This window comes from Pteronotus mesoamericanus, unplaced genomic scaffold (genome assembly GCF_021234165.1).
Source record: "Pteronotus mesoamericanus isolate MK-2021 breed Mesoamerican mustached bat unplaced genomic scaffold, CSHL_Meso_final scaffold_174, whole genome shotgun sequence".
Lineage (NCBI taxonomy): Eukaryota > Metazoa > Chordata > Mammalia > Chiroptera > Mormoopidae > Pteronotus > Pteronotus mesoamericanus.
Genome location: NW_026555309.1, coordinates 17,677,011 through 17,700,220, shown reverse-complemented (window position 1 = coordinate 17,700,220; position 23,210 = coordinate 17,677,011). Strand labels below are relative to the sequence as shown.

Here is a 23,210-nt window from a genome sequence, read left to right as displayed (position 1 = left end):
ACCTACCGGCGAGCCGCAGGGAACGCGCGGAAGGAGGCGGAAGTTCTCACCTGGACAGAGCGGCTTCAGGGCAAATAAGACTGGTCACCTCAATGGGTGATCAATCCAGGTGCTAGAATGGCTTCCTTCCTCCTTGAGGGTGCTGACAAATGTCATTTAGGGGATTGTTTTAGGAAGTAAAAATTCATTTTCTAGCAGCCAATGCTTGAAAATGTTAATATCAGTCTAGGCAAATACCTCTATTGGCAACACAGAGCAGGACATTCTTGCACTAAATTTTCTAGGCCAGGCAACTCCTTCAGTCACATCACTAATTTAGGAAGTTTCACCTCCTTATATAAAACACGTTGTGCTTTTACTCATAATTTGATGCCAGGTTTAATGAGAGATGTGTGCAAAATGGAAACAAAGGCCTCATCACTGTGCACTGTGATTTCCAAGGACTAGAACTTGGGGCTGCAGGCAGTGAGTCCTCAGATTGTATTCATTAGCTTTATTTTTAAGTTGTAAGTTAACTGTTATAAAGAAATTTCACTAATTCTTTGGCCTCCGGATAAACCGCCGCCCCTAACACCTCTGGCCTTTTTTGAGCAGTGGGGATTCAGCTCCCCCCAACCCCTGACCACACTATGAAGCCAGCCTCCTCCTCTTAGAAATCTCCACCTCCCAGTTCTTGAATCTACTGTCATTTTGCCACCAAGTGCTCTCTTACGACACAAACATGAATCTGCATGGGTGCTTTTGATCGGAAGGGGACCCTATTATAGGGAAAGGAAAAGGTTTCAAGGTTAGTTAGTAGAAATCAAACAAGCTAGGTCGGTATATTTAGGACATCCTTGTCAACAAGACCATGGGAGTCAAGAATACAGTGTGAGTTTGGGCAAGGAGGGTTAAGGTTTCAAAAAGACTGATGTGCCCTCATTGGTTGCTGTGGTGACAGGTCCACCCCCCCACCCCCCATATGACAGTGATATACTAAAGAGAAAAATGTGCACAATAAAGCAGGCAGTAATTAGAGGGATGGGTGCGCAGCATGACTTCCAGTTAGCGCCACCTGCAGGGGGCTGCGGGAGGAGTTTGTGAGGGGGCATGTGCTACCGATGCAGGATCGGGGATGGGCGCAGAGGGGAAGATTCTGAAGACTTCCAGGAGCTGATGCTCTAGGTACAGCACACCCTGCTGCTCCAACTCTATCTGCCAACGTGGATGCCTGGAAAGAACTTGGGCTGGAAGTTCTACAGCAGGCAGAGTGGACTGTTTGTTACTTAACTTGCCCCTACTCTTGTGCACAGATTCCACCAAATTAATGATTTTAAAAAAAATGTCTGTCTCCGCCACTATCTAGACGCTTCCTGATGGTGGTGGTTCTTCTTAAAGCCCCAGTGCCTGGCATGGAGAAGAAACTGAAGATAAAAGAATGAAGTAAGGGACAAGCCCCTGCGGACCCACATCCGAGGCTGCTGCCTGAGCAGCCTGGAGCGAGTCACAGGACAGGCCGATTAATGTGTTATATGGTTTTAATTGACTCAAGTTGTTACTGGGACTCTGACCTGAGTTAAGACATAAATGATAAACTTTTTTTTTTTTAAATCAGAAAATGCAAGCAAAAAACAACCTAAGCAACAACGCTGTTTCAATTCTGTTAAACTTTCAGAGACACCCTTGCAATGAAATAATCAGTGACATGCATTATGCCACGGACAGCATGTATACAGCCCCAGAAAAAGTGCAACGTGGCCTGAGCAACATTCTGAACATAGAAAACAAAAGGCTGAGAAAAGCTAACACCCATAAAACACAAGATACCATATTCTAACAATGAAGAGAAGGCTGTTCCAACGCTGGGCAATGACTACAATGAGCAGAGCTTCTCCACCTTCATTCCTGTCAGAGTAAGACCAAAAGCAGATCGCTCTTGAGAATCTAGGCCAAGGATGTGGCGTCTGCCTTCTAGTTTCATGATTCTCACTCCCTCAACCATGTTCCTAAGTCAAGGAGCCCTCCAGCATGCTTGGGAGCGGCCATTTGCCACTCCCTGTCGTGGGAGACGAGCCATGTCCCATCCTACTCTTTGTCCCTGAAATGTTCTCTGGCAAAATAAGAAGCAGGAGGCAATACGGAATGTGGGGTTCATGCCTCTGGCAAAACAGCTGCTCAGAAGACAGGGCCTTCCACTTTGGAGCCTGAGCTTAGGGCCAAGGCAGGCAGTGAATACTGCCAGCTGGGAACAGTCCAGGAGTGGCGTGTGTGTGTCTGCGCGCACACACACAACAGGGAGAGGAAGGGAGATTGATTGATTGATTCATTTTGAGCCAAGAGAAGGAGTATGCTTTTCAGGCTAAGTGTGTGGTGGCTCATTCTGAAAGCAGCCCTCTCAGAAACCAGGCTGTGCAATCGCTGCTGTTGATCTGGAAATCAGGCATTTCCAGTTTTCTCTGTATATTTATACATGTTCATCATCTTGAAATTTGTTTAAAAAAAAAAACAACCTTAATCAACATACTGAAAAGTCCCCAGACCTTTTCACATTTGCAGAAGTCTTAGGTTCACATCAGTATGGAAACAGGGATGCTCAGGAGACTGAAGACATGGAAGGCGCAGGATCATGGGGTCATCATTTAGGTTAACACCAGTAAAGATCTGATCTCTTAAAACAGCGCTCTTTGGGTCCCTTTGGTCTCTGTAATTTTGGATGCTGAGGCTACCGGGCCACTGGGCAGTTCTCTGAGTAGCCTTCATAGATTCTAGAGGCTGGCCAACATGTAAATATAAAACAGTTTCAGAAAATGCCTTCATGGAATGACAGTCACGGTAAAGCTATCATTCATTGCATACCTACAATTTACACATATTACCTCATTTCTCTTCACAAAACTATTCCAAGGATGGTATTAACATTCCCATTTAACAGATGAAGAAATTGAACTTCAAAAGAGATCACACTGCTTAAGTGTACACATCTGGTAAGTAGCAGAGCCAGGAGTTGCTTTCTTCTACTGGCTGACCTTCCTATTCCCCCCACATCATAGGCTTACCAGAGTCCATATTTGAAAACAGGATGATTTATCTACATTCTGTGTGTTTTCATGACCTCTCCTTTCTCTCAGAGAAAGAAAAAGATTCACCTGAAGAAAATGTTCACTGAATCAGAATCAAAGACCCCTGAACTTTTTGTGTTCCTAGTATCTTGACTGAGCTCATGAGGTCACCACCTCTCTTCTGGGTCCACTCCCGCCTGCACAAGCCCTCCGCCTGCTTCCCGTGAAGCCAGGCAGGGGAGCATTATTAACACAGATTAGCCGGACAAAGAACATAAAAAATTTCCATAACACCCTTGTCCAGAGAATTCCAACAAGAACCTTTTCAGATGGAAAATCTTGCCCTTACATGTGAGAGAAAAGTCATCAGCCTCCAATTAAATGGAAGGCTTGCAAATAAAAGACATTTCATATCATTTTGAAAGGCTAGGTATAACCATATCCTCAACTCCGGGATGTGCTCATTGCCGGAGTGATCCCCTCTCCCCCAGCGCACCCAGCAGGGGACCCAGGGACAAGGGAGCTTCGGTAATTGATGTCCATCCCCTGGCCTGGAGATCCGCCCTTGACCACCCATTCCAGTCAGCTTCTGTCACTCACCCAGGAGGGCCGTCTGGGGGTGGGTCCGAGCATGTCTTCCTCTGGAGATGGACCTCCAGGGTGGCCGCTCCCTGGCCTCAGCAGGGAGGAGGAGGATCTGTCCGAGGATCAGCAGGAGGCAGCCCACCAGCATCTTTTCCATCTTCAAGAAGAGGAAGAGGGGCAAAGCTGTGACAAACAGAACAGGAGAGGGGGGCAGGGTGAGCTGTCGGGGTCTCCTTGCACTCTAGGTGCTGCAGACTGCCGTCTTCTCACGTTTCACACATGGCACTTGTCATTAAAATACCGTTTGTGTGAGTGATCCTTAAGAACCCAAGTAACCGATGGCGACTGGTAGGTGCTTGGTTACTCTGAGCAGGGCATGCATAGTTGGGATTTTTCATCACTTCGGTCACTATAAGACTGAATAGGAAACTTCAGGGGGGAAAAATCTATCCTGAAGTTTCTTCTCGATTAAGTTTTTATCAATTATTCACATATTCTGTATCTTGGATTTGAATAATGAAAAACCTCACCTGAGGGTTCCAAGTAATAATATCCCTTCAGTCTAATAATAGTGAATGGTACAAGTTAATATACATAAATTTCCCAAGAAAGTCATGCATAGGTGACATAAGGTAGCCTCACATAGTTAGCCTCCCAGCCTCCCACCCACATCTACATAGAGGTAGCATGATGCAGCAGTGAAGGGCTTAGACCTTGGCACCAGACTACATGGCTTTGAATCTTGGTTCTGACACTTCATGTGTGTGACCTTGGGTGAGCTCCTTAACCTTCCCAAGCCTTATAGGAATATGAGATGATACTAGTTAACTGAGTGAGTTAATGCATGTGACTGCATCGTTCAAAACAGCGCCTGGCACACACGGGGAGGTGGGGACCACCAAGCAAGCAAAGGAGCTAGGGGACAAGAAAAGCATAGGATCAAACCAGATGTTGAGGAAGGAGCTCTCTTGTACATGAAGAATTCTAGCCTTGAGCTGAGTTTCAGGTCCACAGGGGTAATGGGAGTTTCAACCCAAGTAGCACTGTCTTAACAGAAACAGAGCTGCCTTTCCAGTTTTCTGTATCGGTCCCAGAGGGCGCTGGGTGTAAAGGCTTTGGAGGAAGGATTCTAAGCAGAGAAGTGACAGTCAGATCCAGGTTTTCCCATGATATGGCCCATTCAGTGCTTCACATGCACTAAGAAAGGTACTTGGTGAATGATGCCAAGACTGTTCTGCCTGGGGGCAAAACCTCACGGAGAAGGTTATATTCTGGGACTGGATTTAAATGCATTTTTCCATTATCTATGAACATCATGGGTGTCATAGCAATGTATTAATTGATACAAATTAGGTGGGGAGGAGGAATATTTAAGGAGGAACAACTTTTAAATAGTGTCATTTGCATATAAAATCTTTACTAAGTCCTTATCTTGCTCTTGGTCATTTCACCCAATGGACTTCATTTAATCCTTACACCTGTCTCGCAGAAACCAGAATTATAATTTCTGCCCTTTAGAGATGAAGAAACTGAGGCTCAAAGAAATTTCATAACTTGACCAAGGTCACACACAGCTGAAGTGAGTGACAAAGTAGAGATTCCAACCCAGGGAAAGTAGACCAATTTGCCAATTCATTGATTAGTAGAAAACTCAGTTATTTACAGGTCAAATCACCAAAAGTCAATTCATGAAAGGCCATAGCTGAGTCAACTTCAGGGGTGGGGGGAGAGCAGGCATCATTTCCCAAGCTTAAACAACAATACTCAATAATTAAGTGAACTGTTTGTTCAGCAAACTGCTTTCAGGAACTGACCTGGAGATAAACTCAGGCGTGCCAACCTTCAAAGTCCACAGTTTTTCACATTTGCTGTACTGAGGTAGTTCCCTGTTCACTATGCATTAAAAAATGCATTAAAATAGCCAATGTTTATTCAGGGATTACTACATGCCAGTCACTGAGCCAAGTGGGGTTTTTTTGTTTGTTTTTTTACATATATATTTTATTGATTATGCTATTACAGTTGTCCCATTTATTTCTCCCCTTTTATTCCCCTCCACCCTGCACCCCACTCCCACCAGCACCCCCCTCTTTAGTTCATGGCCATGGGTAGTACATATAAGTTCTTTGGTGTCTCCATTTCCTATACTATTCTTAGTACTATGCCCATATCTATTTTGTACCTACCATTTATTCTTCTTATTCCCTGTACCTTTTCCCCATTCTCTCCCTCCCCTTTGATCTCCATTTTTGTGATTCTGTTCCTGTTCTAATTGTTTGCTTACTTTGTTTTTGTTTTGTTTAGGTTCAGTTGTCAATAGTTGTGAGTTCAGTTTGTAGTCATTTTACTCTTCATAGTTTTTATCTTCTTTTCCTTAGTTAAGTCCCTTTAACATTTTATATAAGGGCTTGGTGACGATGAACTCCTTAAACTTTAGCTTATCTGGAAAGCACTTTATCTGCCCCTCCATTTTAAATGATAGCTTTGCTGGATAGAGTAATCTTGGATGTAGGTCCTTGGCTTTCATTACTTTGAACACTTCTTCCTAGCCCCTTCTTGCCTGTAAGGTTTCTTTTGAGAAATCAGCTGACAGTCTTATGGGAGTTCCTTTGTAGGTAACTGTCTCCTTTTCTCTTGCTGCTTTTAGATTCTCTCCTTATCTTTAATCTTGGGTAACTTAAATATGATGTGCCTTGGCGTGCGCTTCCTTGGGTCCAACTTCTCTGGGACTCTCTGAGCTTCCTGGATCTCCTGGAAGTCTATTTCCTTGGCCAGCATGGGGAAGTTCTCTTTCATTATTTTTTTCAAATAAGCTTTTAATTTCTTGCTCTTTCTTCCTCTTCCCCTTCTGGCACCCCTATCATTCGGATGTTGGAATGTTAAAGTTGTCCCAGAGGTTCCTAATCTTTTCCTCATTTTTTTGAATTCTTGTTTCTTCATTCTGTCCTGGTTGAATGTTTATCTCTTCCTTCTGCTCCAAATCGATTTGAGTCCTGGTTTCCTTCTCTTTATTGTTGATTCTCTGTATATTCTTCTATATTTCACTTTGCACAGCCTTCATTTTTTCCTCCATTTTGCAACCATACTCAACCATTTCTGTGAGCATCCAGATTACCAGTGTTTTGAACTGTGCATCTGATAAGTTGGCTATCTCTTCATCACTTAGTTCTATTTACGGAGCTTTGATCTGTTCTTCCATTTGGACCATATTTGTCTCAGCACGCCTGTTACATTCAAAGGGGTGGAGCCTTAGGTATTCACCAGGGCAGGGCAACCCAGGTCACTATGTTGTGACGCTGCATGTGGGGGAGGGGTCTGAGAGGGAACAATCCCACTTGCTCGGCTCTTGGCTGGCTTTCAGTCACTTCCCCTGCTACCCACAAGCAAGCAGGGCCCATCTAGTGCTGATTCCCGGATGGGTGGGTTTGTGTATGGGTCCGGCTGGGGTCCTGTGGGTCTCTCCAGCGAACTCTCCTGTGAGACTGGGAGTTTCTCTTACTGCTGCATCCCCCACAGGTTTTTACAGCAAGAGGTTTTGAAGCTTTCTTTTCCAGTGCTGGAACTGTGGATTGTGTGGTCTGTCTCACTCCCCACCTGTTCCTCCTGGTTTATCCACGCACAAATGTGGGACCACCTGGTACTCTAGCCGTGGCCTTGCCACACGTCCTCTCTGCCCCGGCTGCCTGTCTCCGCCCCTCCTACTGGTCTGGATGAATGTTTTTTCTTTAATTCTTTGGTTGTTGGACTTTCATACAGTTTGATTTTCTGGCAATTCTGGTTGTTTTTTGTTTTTAATTTGTTGTCCTTCTCTTAGTTGTGTGAGGAGGCAAAGTGTATCTACCTATGCCTCCATCTTGGCTGGAAGTCCCTGAGCCAAGTGCTTTAAAAATATCAAGTCATTTGATTTGTACAGTAACTCAGTGGAGTTAAGTAACTTGAAGGAGGTTTTTTAGCTGATAAAGGGGTAAAGCTCTGGAGCACACTGGTTTATCACAGGTGACTACTGCCTCCCTTTTTAAACAAATTAAACTGTTTACTAATTGGTCTGATCCCTTTTCATAGCTTTAACTGTGAGATTCCTTCTGAGAAAAGGAAGGAAACTTAGAAGACGTTTGCCTCTTTCTCTGGCATTTTATTATTATTCTAATTTTTCAATCACAGTTTATGTGTTTCAGTCCTTCCTTAAAAAACACTTTCTCTTATCTTAAGCTTCCTTGATACTTATTCTAAGTGTGTTTCATCATTTATATGTTATTATTTTAATGCTCCTCTCCTTCCTCCAAACTGAGGAAATACAGTAGTCTCCCTGGATCTGCAGTTTTGCTTCTGGCAGTTTCAGTTACCTAAAATCAAATACAGTCCAAAAATATTAAGGGGACAATTCCAGAAATAAACAATTCCTAAATTTCAAATTTCATGCCAGTCGGAGAAGTGTGATGATATCTTTCCCGCTCTGTCCTAACCTGGCCATGAATCACCCCTTTGTCCAGCATCTCCACACTGTACATGCTCCCCGCCTATTAGTCACTAGTAGCCCTGCTGGTTGTCAGATGACTGTCAAGGCAGCACATAGTGCTTGTGCTCAAGTAGCATTTATTTTACTTACTAATGGAGCAAAGGGTAGTGATGTTGGCAATTTGCATTTACCAAAGAGAAACCATAGAGTGCTTCCTTTAAGTGAAAGGGTGTATACATAGAGGGAAAAAAACACAGTATAGATAGGATTCAGTACTATCCATGATTTCAGGCATCCACTGGGGGTCTTGGAATGTGTGCCTGCAGATAGGGGGGAAATTACTGTACAGAGTCCATTTTTATTTATTTCAAAATGTATATAGTATGTTCATAACCCAATTCCATCCTGACACATCTGAATTTAAATCCAAACATTTAGAACACGATGTGGTAGATAATTATCATTTTCAGAAAAACCAAATACTATTTCATGTGGTTTGGGTTTACTTTGGATTTCAAGAAGTGTTTGCATTTTCAAGTTACCACTGATAACCAAAAGGCACTGCGTATAGGTAAAGGGTACAGAGTTAAAAATAAATATAACTATGTACCCCTGAAACTAATGTAATATTGTATGTCAACTATAACTGAAAAATAAATTTTACAAAATAATCTTAAAAAATGATTAAAACAATAAAATAAACAACAGTAAACACTTCTAGCTGTCTAACCCTGAGCAGGCTGCTTTCCCTCTCTGTGCCTCAGTTTCCCCATGTTAAGCAGGTGACAATAAATAGATCTGGTTGTTGTATGAATTAAATCAGTCGATACAAATAAAGTATGTAATCACTGCCTGGCACATAGTAAGTACTCAATAAGAATTAACTACCTGTTATTTTCTTATTATTATCATCATCATATTGCAATCAAAGCAATTAATATAAAGTACACATTTTTAATTTTGCCATACTAAGACATTTAATGTACATTAGCTTTTATGCTTACTTATGACTATTACACTAAAACAATGGCATACAAATATATAACTTAAAAATATTTTAGTATCTGAAAATATAAAATTTTCCTTTTTCATAATGCAATGGCAAGTCACAGGCTGGCAGAAAATATTTGTGAAACATATCTGATATATTACTTATAGCCAGACTATGTAAACTCTTATAATTCAAAAAGAAAAAGGCAAAACACCCAACTGAAAATGTGAGAAATATTTGAAGAGTCACGTCACCAAAGAAGATATTCAGGTGACAAATAAACGTATAAGAAGATGTTCAACATTCTTGCTCATTAAAAAATGCATGTTATAATCACAGTGAGATTCCCTAAGAAGAGCTACAATTAAAAGTGCTGATATAACAAGGACTGGCAGAGAACTGGGAAGAAACTGGAGTCCCAACACACTGCTGGTAACACTGCAAAATGGTGCAGCCACTTTGGCAAACAATGTGGCAGTTTCTAGAAAATCAAAGGTACACTTGCCAAGTGGCACAGCAGAGGGTAACCAACTGTCCTGGTTTGCCTAGATCTGCCTGTTTTTTTAACAGTGAAAGTCCTGCATCCAAGGTAATTCCTCAGTGTGGGGAAACTGGGATGTTTCATCCCCCTACGAGCAACACAGAAGATAGGAAAACACATCCACACAAAGACTTAGACGCTCCTAGAAGCTTTCACTGTAAAAGCTAAAAACGGGCAGCAACCCAAATGTCCATATATTGATGAATGGATAAACAAGTTATGGTACATCCATACAATGGAATACTACTCAACAATTAAAGGAATGATGGACTGGATGAATCTCAGAAGAATTATGCTGAGTGAAAGCAGCCAGACACAAAATGATTACATACTCACTAATTCTATTTATATGACATTCAATAAAGGGCAACACTAAATGGCAGAATCATGGATCAGTGGTTCTAGAGGCTGGAAAATAGCTACAACAGGAAATGAGGAAGATGTGGGGGGTGATAGAAATGTTTGCATCATGATTACATTACATTTGTCTTAATTCCTCAAACTGTACACTTAAAAAGATGAATTTTATTGTATGTAAATTATACTGCAAAAAAGCTGATTAAAAGAAACTAAATAGCCCTGACCAGGTGTCTCAGTTGGTTGGAGCATCATCCCATACACCAAAGGGTTGAGAGTTCAATCCCTGGTCAGGGAACATACCAAGGTTGCGGGTTCAATCCTTGCTTGGGGTACGTACAGGATCAATGTTTCTTTCTCATATCGGTGTCTCCCCCTCCCCTCCTCTCTCCCCTTGTCCCCTCCTTCCCTCCCCCCCTTGAAAATCAATGAAAAGCATATCCTTGGGTGAGAATTAAAATTAAATAAAACTAAAGGAATGGAGACAAGGATGCTGAACACATGTCAACATTAAACCAGTATGGCAATATTAATATCAGACAAGACATAAAAAAAAACACAACGGCAGTAAAACGAGAAAAAAATAAGTCCATGCAGGTGGCTCATATTAGCAATTGCTTCTCAGTTTAGCATTTACAACTGGTAGCATCCTGAAGAAGAGGAGCCCATTCTGACTGGAAAATGGAATGATATTCAAGAAACAGTTCTTTTCATCAGTGAGCATATGAGAATTGTTGTGCTGAGACACAGAGCTTAATTCAAGCTGAACAGATTCCATAAAAAGCAGTTGGGAGCGTGGAGAGAATATTTTTCAAAAATACAACAGCTTTGACTTTTGTTTTAGTGATTTCCCTCCTGTCCCTGTGACAACGAGTCTTCTCATTTAGCTTTACCAAGGGGGTAGGGGAAAAGGGAGAAAAGGAGATTGTTCTGACCCTCTTAGCTATATGGGTTCTTCTAAGCATCACTGGTCTAAGTAAGGTGACAAGCAAGTGGATTCTCACCAGAACCAACACTATGCGTTGTGGGCCTTGAGAGGACAGGGCCGGCTCTGTTTCAACACGCTGTGTGACCTCACTTAAGTGACTTAACCCTCTGGGCTTCAATTTGTCAGCCTGAAATGAAAGGTGTGGCCTGGAAGCAGTGCTTCTCAACCTATACCAGACCACGGGCCAATACCACCCTGCTCCCCGGAAGGTCGGACATGACATCCTCCGAGGTGGCAAGGCCTGCCACGGGACAGGACAAGAAAGCGGGGAGGACACTAATATTTTCTTAAGTGCCTACTTTGAGCCAGGAAACGATCTAGGCGTTTGGTATATTTTCATCTCGTTCAGTCCCTACAATCATTGTGTAAGGCGAGTGTGTTCCCACATTTATGGATGGAACACCAAGATCCACAGAGGAAAGGACAGTCTCCAAGGCCTCGAGCTACTGAAGCGACAAAGCCAAGATTCCATCCCTGCCGTCTCTCAGGAAGTCAGCCGACTTGTTTAAAAAAAAAGGGGGAGGGGGAGATTTCAAATCACCTTCCCCCAATTTTGACAGTTCTTAGACACCAGGTTGGATAGTCCTGTCCCTGCAAGGCCGCGCCATCGGCGTCCCAGGCCGGCACACTGACTACTCCCCCTGCTCACGGGGTGACGGTCCTGGAGCCGCAGCCGCCTCAGAAGCTGTGCCTCCCTGGCTCCCTCCAACTGCCAGAATCCCCATGCCCGCAAGGCCCGTCCACGGGAACCCCACCTCTGCTAGGCCTCAAGGCCATGGTTTTCGGGAGCTGTAAAGGATAGACCGCTGTTCTCTTTGATGCTGCCTGACGTTGCCTGTTTGTGGTTTTTCACCCAATAGTAAAGGCCTGCCTGCCAGCTCAGCCTTTCCAGGTACAAAGTCATCTTCCTGCCCTCAAGTCCTTTCAGTGTTAAGGTAACTTCACCCTCTGAGCCACCCAGGCTGGAAACTTGGGCCCATTTCCATGTCTTCCTCACATCACCATCACACTCCCGAGTGGACTCCTGGCCTTCACGCCTCTGTGTGGCTGCCCCGTCCAGCCCTCGCGACTGCTGCCACCCGGGCAGCCATGCTCCGTCCCTCCATTTCTCCCCCGGGCTCTTCCAGGAGCCTCGGAACTGCTCTTCCTGCCTTGGCCCCTTCAACTCCTGGTCCTGTCTCTTCTCTGTCTGGAACCCATCTATGGCCTTATGGCATAACATTAAAGTTCAAGGCCTCCCATGAGTGCCCACTGCCCACCCCTCAACTGTGGCAGTCCCACGTGTACCTCAGACCCCCCCTTACCAGCACCTACAGATTCTCGTCATAGCTGGGCACTTTCACCCGTGCTGGCCTCTTGGCCTGCAAGGTCTACCTTCTACATTAATCAAAACTGTCTTCATTGCTCAAGGCTCAACTCACTCTCTACAATGTTTCCCAATTTTCCCAAAGAGGATTGACTTCCTGCACACCCCTGACAATGGGCTTCTTATCTGCTGTAGCCCTTGGCTTCTTTTTCTCGCGACCATACCTATCTCTCTGTGTAGACTGTGAGATGATCCTTGCTTGGGACCACACCTTGTCATGTCTGTGTCCTCCACGTGCTGGGTGCTGAATTTTGTAAATAAATCTTTAGGAAACAGATAAAGGTTCAATAAACATATGTATGGATCAACAAAAGAGCAATAAATGTTGAATCAAACAGGCCCTTATTCTGCACCAGACAACTGCCAAGGCCGAGCCCAGGTCTCCCTCTTTATTCTGTATTCGCCCGAATGTTGGCGACTCCCACGACTGTCTCCTGTGATGGGAGGATCCTTGCTTCTCCCTTCCTGCTGGCTGGAATGAGGACATCCTGGCTGCAGACCCAGCAGTCATTCCGAACCCTGAGGTACTGTGGACCCGGAAGCCACGCTGCCTGGTGAAAGCAGTGAGGCACTGGAGTGTGGGTCCCTGAGCCAACTCGCTTTGAACTCACTGCCTTCAGGCTTCTAGAACACAAAACAGAAATAAACTTCCTTCCTGAAGCCCCTGCCTCTTCCATTTTTTCTGCAACTTGAAACTGAACACAGTCCTAATTAACAGGCTCTCTCTACATCTCTCCTGTTTAGGCACTAGCACTGAATTCAATCTTCCCAACACAATACCATGCTTCTCGCGCTCCTGCTCAAAAGCTGTCAGTGACTTCCATGTATCATCAGGGTAAAAATCTAGATTCCTTAGCTTATCAGTCCAAGCCCTATAATCTGTCCCTGTGTTACAATGCTATCCTCACCATCTCTCCCTGCAACAACCCCACCAACACACACACACGCGCACGCGCGCGCACGCACACACACACACACACACACAATCATTAACCCTTGATTCCAGCCCAGTAGCTCCACACAATGTCCCTTACTCTTTGCTGATTTGATTGAGTTATGACAACTGAGAAAATGGGTAGGTGAATATGTTACTTTAAGTGGCAAAAGGGCCTTTGCAGATATGATTAAGGATCTTGCAATGGAGAAATTAGCCTGGAATATCCAAGTGGGCCCAATATAACCATAATGGTCTTTATTAGGAGGAGAAGAAGAAGCAAGGGAGAGGCGGGAGAGGAAGGAAGAGGAGGAGAAGGGCGAAAGGGGAGGACGATGAGGAAATTGGAAGCTGCTACACCTTGGAGATGTAAGAAGAGACTAGGAACCAAGAAGCAGAGGTAATTTTTAGAAGCCAGGAAGGACAAGGAAACAGATTTTTCCATCGAGCCTCTAGAAGGAACATGGCCTTGCCGACACCTTGATTTTAGCGCAGCAAAACCTATTTCAGACTTCTGCTTTCCAGAACTGGAAGAGAATACATTTGTGTTGTTTCAGGCACTAAGATCACGGTAATTTGTTACAGCAGCCACAGGAAACTAATCGCTAAAATACGTAGAATATCAATCTGGGGTTCCAATGGGGAGTGAGACACACTCTCCGACGGCAGACCAAGGTTTCTTTGACTATACTCTTTGAAGAACTTTCCAAAGACGATAGCTGCTCCACCTGCTCAGCCACTGACTTCACATGCAGATGTTCTGGTAAAAATTTCACTTTCAACCAGCTCACTCTGAGTATGGCTACACCCTGCACATTGGTGGATTATTTCACGTTTAGCCCTCACAACAATCCTATGTCTTACAGCGTATCATGCCCATTTGATGGATGATATAACCGAGGCTCAGATAATAATATGAACACCTAATAAATATTGAGCACTTACTCTGAGCCAGGTACTAAGCACTTCATGTGTGTTAACTAATTTAATTCTTCCAGCAATCCTGTTTCCCATTTACAGATGAGAAAACTGAGGCACAGAGAGCTTCAGTAACTTTTCAAAATCCTTACAGGTGGTGTGACTGGCAGGGTCGAGACTGGAACCCAGGACCTTCAGGTGCCAAGACCCACGTGGTCCAGGTTGTAGCCCCGCTACCACTCACCAGTGTCATCATCAGCACCACCTATTAGCGACAACCCTTGAGGCCTCTGGGATGGAGCTCAGCATTGTCTCCCTCTCTCTGAGTCCCCTTCAGGGTCCTGCTGGGTAAGGCAGTGGTGGCTGTCTGCCGAGCCAAATGGCAGGATTCAAAAATGATCTCACGTCTGGAGCTCCAAGTGGCAACTGGTCCCTTGGAAGGGCCTCCCTGGTGCTGTTTACTAGCAACAGTGATGACACGCTCCACTCTCCTCTTGGCACTTCAGCCCTCCTCTTCCCCGGAGCCTCCAGAGTTATTTCCACGTGCACATTAAACGAGGGAGCCCTCCTGAGCTTTCCTAAGAATGGGGAGCTCCAGGGAAGCCCTTTCTCAACGGCGCCAGTGTTCCAGACCACGTCCTGGGGAAAGCACCAGGAGACTCTCTGATGCACTTGACAGGTCTTAAACGCAAGCGCCCACCCTGGGGTCCTCTCACGGCCTCTCTCACTGCCCACCCAGCTTTGCGCCCAACACCTTGCGAAGGCCAGCCTTGAAACCCGTCACACCCTCTTCAGCCCGCCTGTCCTGAGACCCGAGCCTGTGTCTATCCCTTTCTCCATCCCCATCCTGGCCTCACTTCCTGCCTTCCTTCTCTTAGGCACCTGGCAGAGCTGTTTCTAGGGAACCAGTGGGATTTCTTTCTAGAATCTTCAACAAATTTCTTATTCCTTCTCTCTTTCAAGGAGCGATTATCTATTTCCTTTTCTTTAAATCCTGGGCCTCACTTCAACTACCTCTTGCTGACAGAGATATAGGTGGTTTGCTGTGCTTCAGGCATGACAACCAACTGAGGGTATCTCGGAAGTGGTCTCTACTATGGCACCTCCCAGGAGGGAGCTCAGGCCTCAGGGGCTCCAGTTTCCCTGGGTGTGGACTCTAGAAGCAAGGAACTTTGCTTTGGGGGCCTGAGACTGAGTTCTATTGGTTCAAATAAAAGTATAAACAGATAGGGAAATAGAAGGTGAAGAGCCACAGGCCTCTGCTTTCTCCACAGGGGACTGATTCTAAGGAACCAAGCTTCAGCAGCTGAGAGGAAACTTTCCAGACCATATACCCAACTTGGTATCTTAATGTGCTTTTATGATCTTGTCACTTTGAAAGCAGACAGGGAGAGCTGTACAATAGTGGACCCCTAAGTGGAAAACTCCAGTTAAACACACACGGAATATCTGCCACCTTCATGTGTCCATGGAAAGGCTCTCTTCCTGAGTTAGGAAGGAAGTGCTTGCTCAAAGGAACCCCTTACTTTTTCTGGAAAGACAGGTGATAGAATCCACCACCTAACCTTAGGATGCACCTGGGACTATTCTAAGGACTTGAATAATCCTCACAGCTTTGTGGGTATTATCCCACTAAATAGATGAGGAAACTGAAGAATAGAATAGTTGGGTTACTCCAAAGTTACTAACCCAGGCCATCCTCAGCGTCCCTGCTCTTGACCACAGTCCGCTGCAGCTTCTTGGTTGTCTCTTAGCTGTCCCACGCCTGGAAGGCCAATTAAATGTACTCGGTGCAGATGCATCTTGGCTCCCTGACTTAGGACAACTGGGAACTAGGTCAATTTTTCGGGGTGGGAGTACGTGTGTCTGAGGAGCTAGCTTCCTGTGCTTTCAGTCCTGGAGACCTTACTGAGAGAGTCTCCATTTTTCTGTCCTCTCCCCAAACTATCCTCGGGGATTCTAGCAACTGCCATAAAATGCCTCCCCCTTTCTTTGTCCACTGTACAGGGAAGCTGGAGCTTAAGCTGCCGTAGAGAACCAAAGAACAAAATCCAGATGACACGGGCATTCAAGTATCAGCAGACCAAGAGGGTGTGAGGGGGTGGGGATCGGCATCCACCTGGCTTGGCCGCTCAACAAGTCTCCCTTTCCTCAGTCTTTGGAGACCAGGTCTGGGCGCCCCCGCTGCGGGGTACAGCGCCCCCACGGGGCACGGCAAGGTGGCGGCCGTGCCATGCGCCACGCGCAGGGCGCTCGCCCAGCTCGCCCGGCCGGGGCGCTTTGACTTCTTCCCGCGAGGGGTCCGGGCAGCGCAGCACTCCCTGTCGCGCTCTGGCCCGAGGGGTCAGGGCATTGGGCCCAGGGGCGGGAAGGGACGCCTGGCGCTCGGGGCCGCGCGGAGCTGCAGGGCAGTAGCGGGGGAGGGGGTACAGCGCCAACGGGCGTCGGTCAGCCCAGCGCTCCCGGTCTACCCGTCAGTAAGTCGGTGGGTCCGCTTGTCTGCGCCCCGGGGCAGCGGGGCCGCGCAGAATCCCGGGGAAGGCGCGTCCTGCTCACCTGCAGCCGCCGGCGCCTGGGAAGCGAGGCAGGGACACAGCCACCTGGGTCTTCCTCGTGGGCCTCCGTGCCGCGTCGCGAGCCGCGGCTGTCCTCGGGGACCGTTCGTGGGAGCCGAGCAAGAAGCCCGCGCCGCTGACGCTGTATCCTCCTTGGCCGCCTCCGCCAAGTCCCATCCCCGAGCGCTCCCCTCGCTCGCTGGCTGCCTGGGAGGCTCCGGGCCAGCGCGGGCGGGCGGGCGGGCGGGCGGCGGTGGGGCGGCGCCGCGGAGGGCGGAAGGAGGGGTGTCCTCTTTGGGGATGGGGAAGGCGCGGAGAGGGAGCGGCCACGAGGGCCGCTCCACCCTGCGGGCAGCCCCGAGAGCTGGGCACCCTGGCCGTGTGCCCGCCTGCTGCCCCCTGGCTTCGCGCGCCTCGGGCCTGCCTGCAAGCCCAGGAGGGCATCGGACTCCAGGGGCCCGGCGCCGCAGGCTCAGAACTGCAAGGAGCTTTAGTGGCTTGGTGGAGGGGTGTGTGGAAGGGAGGAGAGCATCTCCGGGGGGAAAGGAGGCACGGCAGCGGTCCTACGTCCTGAACTTGGGGTCATGATTGGCAAGAGGCATCGGTCGGTGACGACGACAAAGAAAAAAGTGGCGAGAATTGAAAATATTGGTGACAAGTGCTAGGACCTGTCTTGGCAGTGCCCAGAATACCCCACCAGTCATAGTAACAGAGCGTCCACTGGCAAGGATAGGCCCAGGAACGAGGGGAGTAAGGATGCCAGGATGGGAAGGAAACAGAGTTCCTATCCTAACGGAGCAGAAAAAGTCTAGTTCAGACAAGACTTTCGAAATTATGGGCGAAGATACTTGCAGTTTTGTGAAGTGGGAGAACACGGGGCAGTTGCGCAGCAGGCCAGGGTATCTCCTAATAAGGGCACCGTGGTTCTATCCCCAAACCAATAACCCCACGCATCCAATTCAGGTTTTAACAAGCAATGGGAGAGAGGCAGCAGAACTGAGTTAATGAGTTTCAAAACCTCTGAATGTGCCAGCCTGATAATGTAAATGTTCTTGGCTGCTGTTACTCCTAACCATCAACTCCTGTTTGATGATAGATGGTTTCCGGAGTATGAAGAAAAAACACCATGTACAAAATCAATTCTTCAGAAAAGCTCCAGAAGTGGGTGATTGATATTGCAGCCATAAAACAGGGGGTTAACATGCTCGAGCCATCAAGTCCCATGATACCAAGAACAAGTCTTGGATTCGCCTTCCTTTATCCCGCACCTTCGGCCCACTGGGCACTCTTAGTTGTGTGCACTGATGAGAAGTTTCTTTGGATTTCTTTGGGAGGATGTAGGTAAAGGTCAGAAAGCAGAGGAAGATCTTCAGGAAATGTTTGGTCTCTGAAGGCTTGGATCCTGCAGATGAAAATACTTCCTGAGTCTGAGCCAGTGAAAATCAGCTAGGAACTGGGGAAGTTGAGTTACAGTTTCTGGAAACTTACATTTAAAATGTGTTGCCTTATTCCAAGACACCAGTGTCATCCAGTAACTTACCAGAAACACAACAGTAGTTCTGAAATCCTTCCAGATTTTAAGGAATTGTAATTTAGTAACTGATTCCAGTGAGTCTGATGAATGCTGACTAAAATGCTTTTCCCCTCCGGGGGTTCTATCAGAATTCCTCAGAATAGGAACCCTCTGTGGGAAGCACTCCTGGGGCCCGGTCACATAGGACAATGGGTTGCACTACCTTGTGAAATGACCTTCAGGTCTGCCAGAAGGAAAGGAAGCAGAAGGAGTTCAGCATCTTGACATGTCAAGTCAGAAAAAAAAAAATAATAATGCCTTCATTTCCCAATTACCTTCGGAGTGACTGCAAGTTAATAATAATAAAGGCTCCTAGGGAAAATGCAGCTCTGCCTTTTCAGACAGAGGCCCCGCCCCAAGCTTAGTATACAGAAGACCTTATTCAGAAGAAGTGTGAACTTAAGAGTTTTCGTTTTCATGGGGCACTGAAGCAAGCAGGCAAGAATGAGGGTGTGAGGTATTTGAGAGTTCAAGAGTTAGTTGGAATTGATAGCTGTTCAAACTAATTACACCTTTACTGGGTTCAACTTGCAGTTCTCTATCTCTACATGGGGCCTATTTTGGTATAAGGGTTTGATGTGGGGGGGCGGTGGGTATTTGACCCAGGCCTCAGACTCATGAATGGCCTCAGATATAGACTTTTGACATAAACGTTCATTTGTTCCTTGTAAATAATAGAACTTTTGTTGTGTTTTGCTTCTTAGAGGGCAGATTGAAATGAGACTATCACACAGCAAACAGACCAGACTATAAGGAAAGCAAAGGGCAGACAAGTTGGCTGACAGACCCATTGCCTAAAATAAATCCGGTTCTGAAGGAGTGAGGAGAAATGTAGAATTGTAAGGTCACCTCAATTGCACTGTTTTTCCAGGTGACTGATGATGTTCTGGTCCCATGTAAACTGTTGAAACTCCTCCCCCTCTCACTTGAGTAGACGTGAGAGCTGGTCGGCCCTGGAGGTGTGGGCTTGAGAGAACATTGCGAGACAGCGTCTGGGTTTCCACGCCTGCCCAGGATGGGGTGCTGTCCTAGCTGGGGCACTGCTCCTACTGGGGCGCTCCATCAACACGGACAGCTAGTTCCATGGGTCCGCTTGGGGACAGGCTGGCTGACAACACCATTGTCTTAGGTGAGAATTTCTAAATAAGCATCATCCCACCTTGGAAGGACAGGATGAGAGCGATCAGGGAAAAACTATAGCGACTCAAAAATTTGTTCAGGAAAACAGTAACATTTAAAAGACACAAATGTTTATATGTGATCTTGAACTTGGACCATTTGCTCCTGAGGGCAGGGACCAAGCCTGTTCATTCACAGATATTGCCCTGTGCTGTGCTGTGGGAGGGACTGGGCTGATGTGGCTTTAACCTGGAGTTAGAGCCGTGTAGTGCTTGTGGAATGAGGTTGATGAGGTTACCTATTAAGAATAAGATAGGGAGTGAGGAGCCATAAGAAACGGGCAAGAAGGAGTGAGTATCTGGCTTGGCTTCTTGGATATTGACAAGGCTGAAAAACCACCAGTCTCCCTGGAGACTAGTTCCCACTTGTGAAGTGCAGGATGGACCTGCTATATGTGGAAATATTACTCAGCAACACAGATTGCTGCTTCTTGCATTCCTAAACCTAAGAACTGGCACAAGAAGGTCTGTCGTCAGAATCTAATAGCTTCATGCTCGTGACACCTAACTATCTTCTCACAATGCCATACATGAGTCTGTATCTGCATTGGTTGCCTGGTGTTAAATCAGGTTGCAAGATACTGGGGCAATGAGTGTGTGTTTCTGCCCTGTAAAATCCTCCAGCATTCTGGCAGAGCTCGGGAAGTGGCGACTGCAAAATAACAAAAATATCAGAAGTCGGGACTTTACCATGTTCTCTCTTGCTGAAGAAAACTGAGACCTGGTTATTACCGGGGTCCAACAGCAGGGGAAACACTATAGATGGTCCAGGGGAAGGAATAAGGTGATGAACTGCTGAGAGCCGCAGTAAATCAGAAGATGGAGAAAAGTAAGATGTAGTGCAATAAAGTGAACAATTTCATTGGTAGAACAATCTCTGAAAAGAAGTAATGGAAACATCTTGACTCATTTAAAACAGGAATTGACAGAGCAATTCCCAAGTATGGAAAGTGCCAGAACATTACTGGCTACGTGTACATTGCCTGTGAACAAAAAGATGTTGAGAAGAGGATGCTATAACCAGTTTTAAAGAGTTGAAAGTTTTTTGTTTTCGTTAGAGCAAAATTTCTAAGACAGCTCAGCATCCCTGGCTAGAACTAATGAGAGGACACTGACTAGCAGTGCCTCACCTTTAGCTCTATGCTATTTGTGGGGCAGAATAGGATGTTAGAACAATTTTTGAAGATCAGTTATAATTGACTCTTGAGCAACATGGGTTTGACCTGCATGTCCATTTACATGTGGATGTTTTTTTCCTCCAGTCAGTCCTCCACATCCGTGGGTTTTGCATCTGCAGATTCAATCAATTGCAGATCGAAGACAGTATTTTCAGTCCATGTTTGGGACTCCGCAGATGCAGAGGGCTGACTGCATGCATTGTTCTATGCCATTTTATATAAGGGATTTCGGTAACTGTGGATAGATTTTGTTAGCCACAGGAAGCAGGGGAGTCCTGGAACCAATCCCCTGTGGATACCAAGGGACGACTGCAGTTGTTTTAGGGGAATCAAAAGTTATACGTAATACAACTAAACTACAGAACAATCGTCATTCAGAACCACCTGAAATTTAGCTGAATGGAAATCCTACAACTAGGGATTTAAATCTAGGCTTCTTAGCCACATTGAGAATGGTAGGAGGGGACACAGATGTAGACCCAGCTGGTTCCACACCCATGTGTGGTGAACAAAAATTGGGAGGGGTATCTTGGCTGCAGAGGTACCCCATGAGGAATGAGGGGTCCCAGCCCCATACCAGGCCCCCAAACCCAGGATTCCAGTGCTGGAAAGAGAAGTTCCCATAACTTCTGCCTATGAAAACCAGTGGGGATTGTGGCTGAGGCAGGCAGACGGCTTATGGAGTCCCAGGCATTCCTCTTAAAGGGCCCCAGCACAGACTTACTCAGACTCATTCCCCCTGAGTTCCAGCCCTGGGGCAGCAGCTCGAAAGTCACCAGGGACATATGGAGAAGAACTGAAATGTCTGGAATCAGACAAAGGGCTGGAGGGGGCAGTTTTTTTCCCAGACAAAAGTGCTGGCAGAGGCCATTGTTCCTTTTCTGAGCCCTCCCCCCCAGAGCCAGCAGGTGGCCACTATATCAGAGTCTTAATCAACCTGGTTATCACTGTTCACCTAGTCCTAGTGATTCCCTGAGACACCACCACACCCAACCAGAGGACCCACCCAGGCTGCTTCCAGTGGCTTTTCCATGTGAATGGCCCATCTTGGCTCATACCTTAGACTTTCCTACAATCTCTCAAACAAGCAGCATCTGGACTTGATGTGATCCTGTACCTCTCACTAAGTGGCCCCAGGCTTGGCACAAGCAGCAGCTGGCCTTGATTCACAGCTTGGCCTCTCTTGGGCACCTCCAGGTCATTTTGTAGTTCATGTCGCTGGCCCCAGGCAGACCACAGACAGTGACTGATCTTGGCCTGCACTTCCTGGGAGCTCCCAGACCAGAACACCTGGTGGACAGCTTCAGATTGCATCAAAGCACCACCCAAGCACCTCCACAAATGACACAATCAAGAGACAGACTCAGCAGGCACAAGAGCCCCACTGAAGTAAGACGTGTTCTGTGGGATAGCCCCATGCACAGCTGGTTGGTAGTCATAGCCAGTCCTCATTGCCAATCAGCCTGGGGTGAATCCCTCCTTTTGATGTTTCAAAAGTAATCAAGGCTCAACTACAATAGGAGGATGTACACAGCCAACAGGGGGCAGGGAGTCGCACCTGTAGTGCCCAGCTCAGGTGAATGGGGAGGCTGTGCCACTGAACCCTACAGGACACCTACTATATTAGGTCACTCTACCAAGATTGAGAGAAGTAGTAACAGTACATAATATATAGAAACAAACATAGGGAGGGTGCCAAAATAAAGAGACAAAGAAATATGCCCCAAATGAAAGAACAGAACAAAACTCTAGAAAAAGAACTAAACAAAATGGATACAAGCAATCTACTAGATGCAGAGTTCAAAACACTAGTTATAAGGATGCTCAAAGAACTTAGGGAGAGAGTAAATAAACTCAGAGAGAACTTAAACAGCATTAAAAAGACATGGAAACCATAATAAAGAACCAGAAGTGAAGGATACACTAACTGATATGAAGAATAATTTACAAGGAATCAACAGTAAAGTAGGTGAAGCCCAGAATTAAAACAGGCATTTGGAACATAAGGAAGCAAAAAACACCAAATCAGAAACAAAAAAGAAAAAAAGAAAAAGAAAAAAGAAAACAAAAATTAAGATAATGTAAGGACAATGTCAAAAATTAAGATAGTGTAAGGACAACTTCAAAAATTAAGATAGTGTAAGGACAACTCTGAGAGAACTTCAAGTGTACCAGCATTCACATCATGAGGGTGCCAGAAGGTGAAGAAAGAGAGCAAGGAATTGAAAACCGATTTGAAAAAAATGACAGAAAACTTCTCTAACCTGGTGAAGGAAATAGACACACAAGTCCAGGAAGGTCAGAAAGTCCCAAACAAGATAAACCCAAAGAAGCCCACACCATGACACATAATAATCAAAATGCCAAAAATTAAAGGCAAATGGAAAATCTTAAAAGCAGCAAAAGAAAAGCAGTTAATTACCTACAAGGGAGCTCCCATAAGACTGTCAGGTGATTTCTCAATGGAAACTTTGCAGGCCAGAAAGGATTGGCAAGAAACATTCAAAGTAATGAAAAGCAAGGGCCTGCAACAAAGATTATCCAGTAGTTAA

At 46.1% G+C, this 23,210-nt stretch overlaps 1 protein-coding gene across 1 annotated transcript in view; it reads right to left on the bottom strand.

Moving 5' to 3' along the window:
* The window catches only part of MATN2 (matrilin 2), a 123,516-nt gene extending 106,585 nt beyond the window's left edge, over positions 1 to 16,931 (bottom strand). Inside the window, exons 1-2 of the mRNA XM_054590306.1 lie at positions 16,731 to 16,931; positions 3,639 to 3,780 (exon numbers count right to left, since the gene is read on the bottom strand). Of these exons, the coding sequence (XP_054446281.1) occupies positions 3,639 to 3,780 (142 nt within the window). The 5' untranslated portion in view covers positions 16,731 to 16,931. The remainder of the gene's footprint in view (positions 1 to 3,638; positions 3,781 to 16,730) is intronic.
* Between the last annotated feature and the right edge of the window lie 6,279 nt (positions 16,932 to 23,210).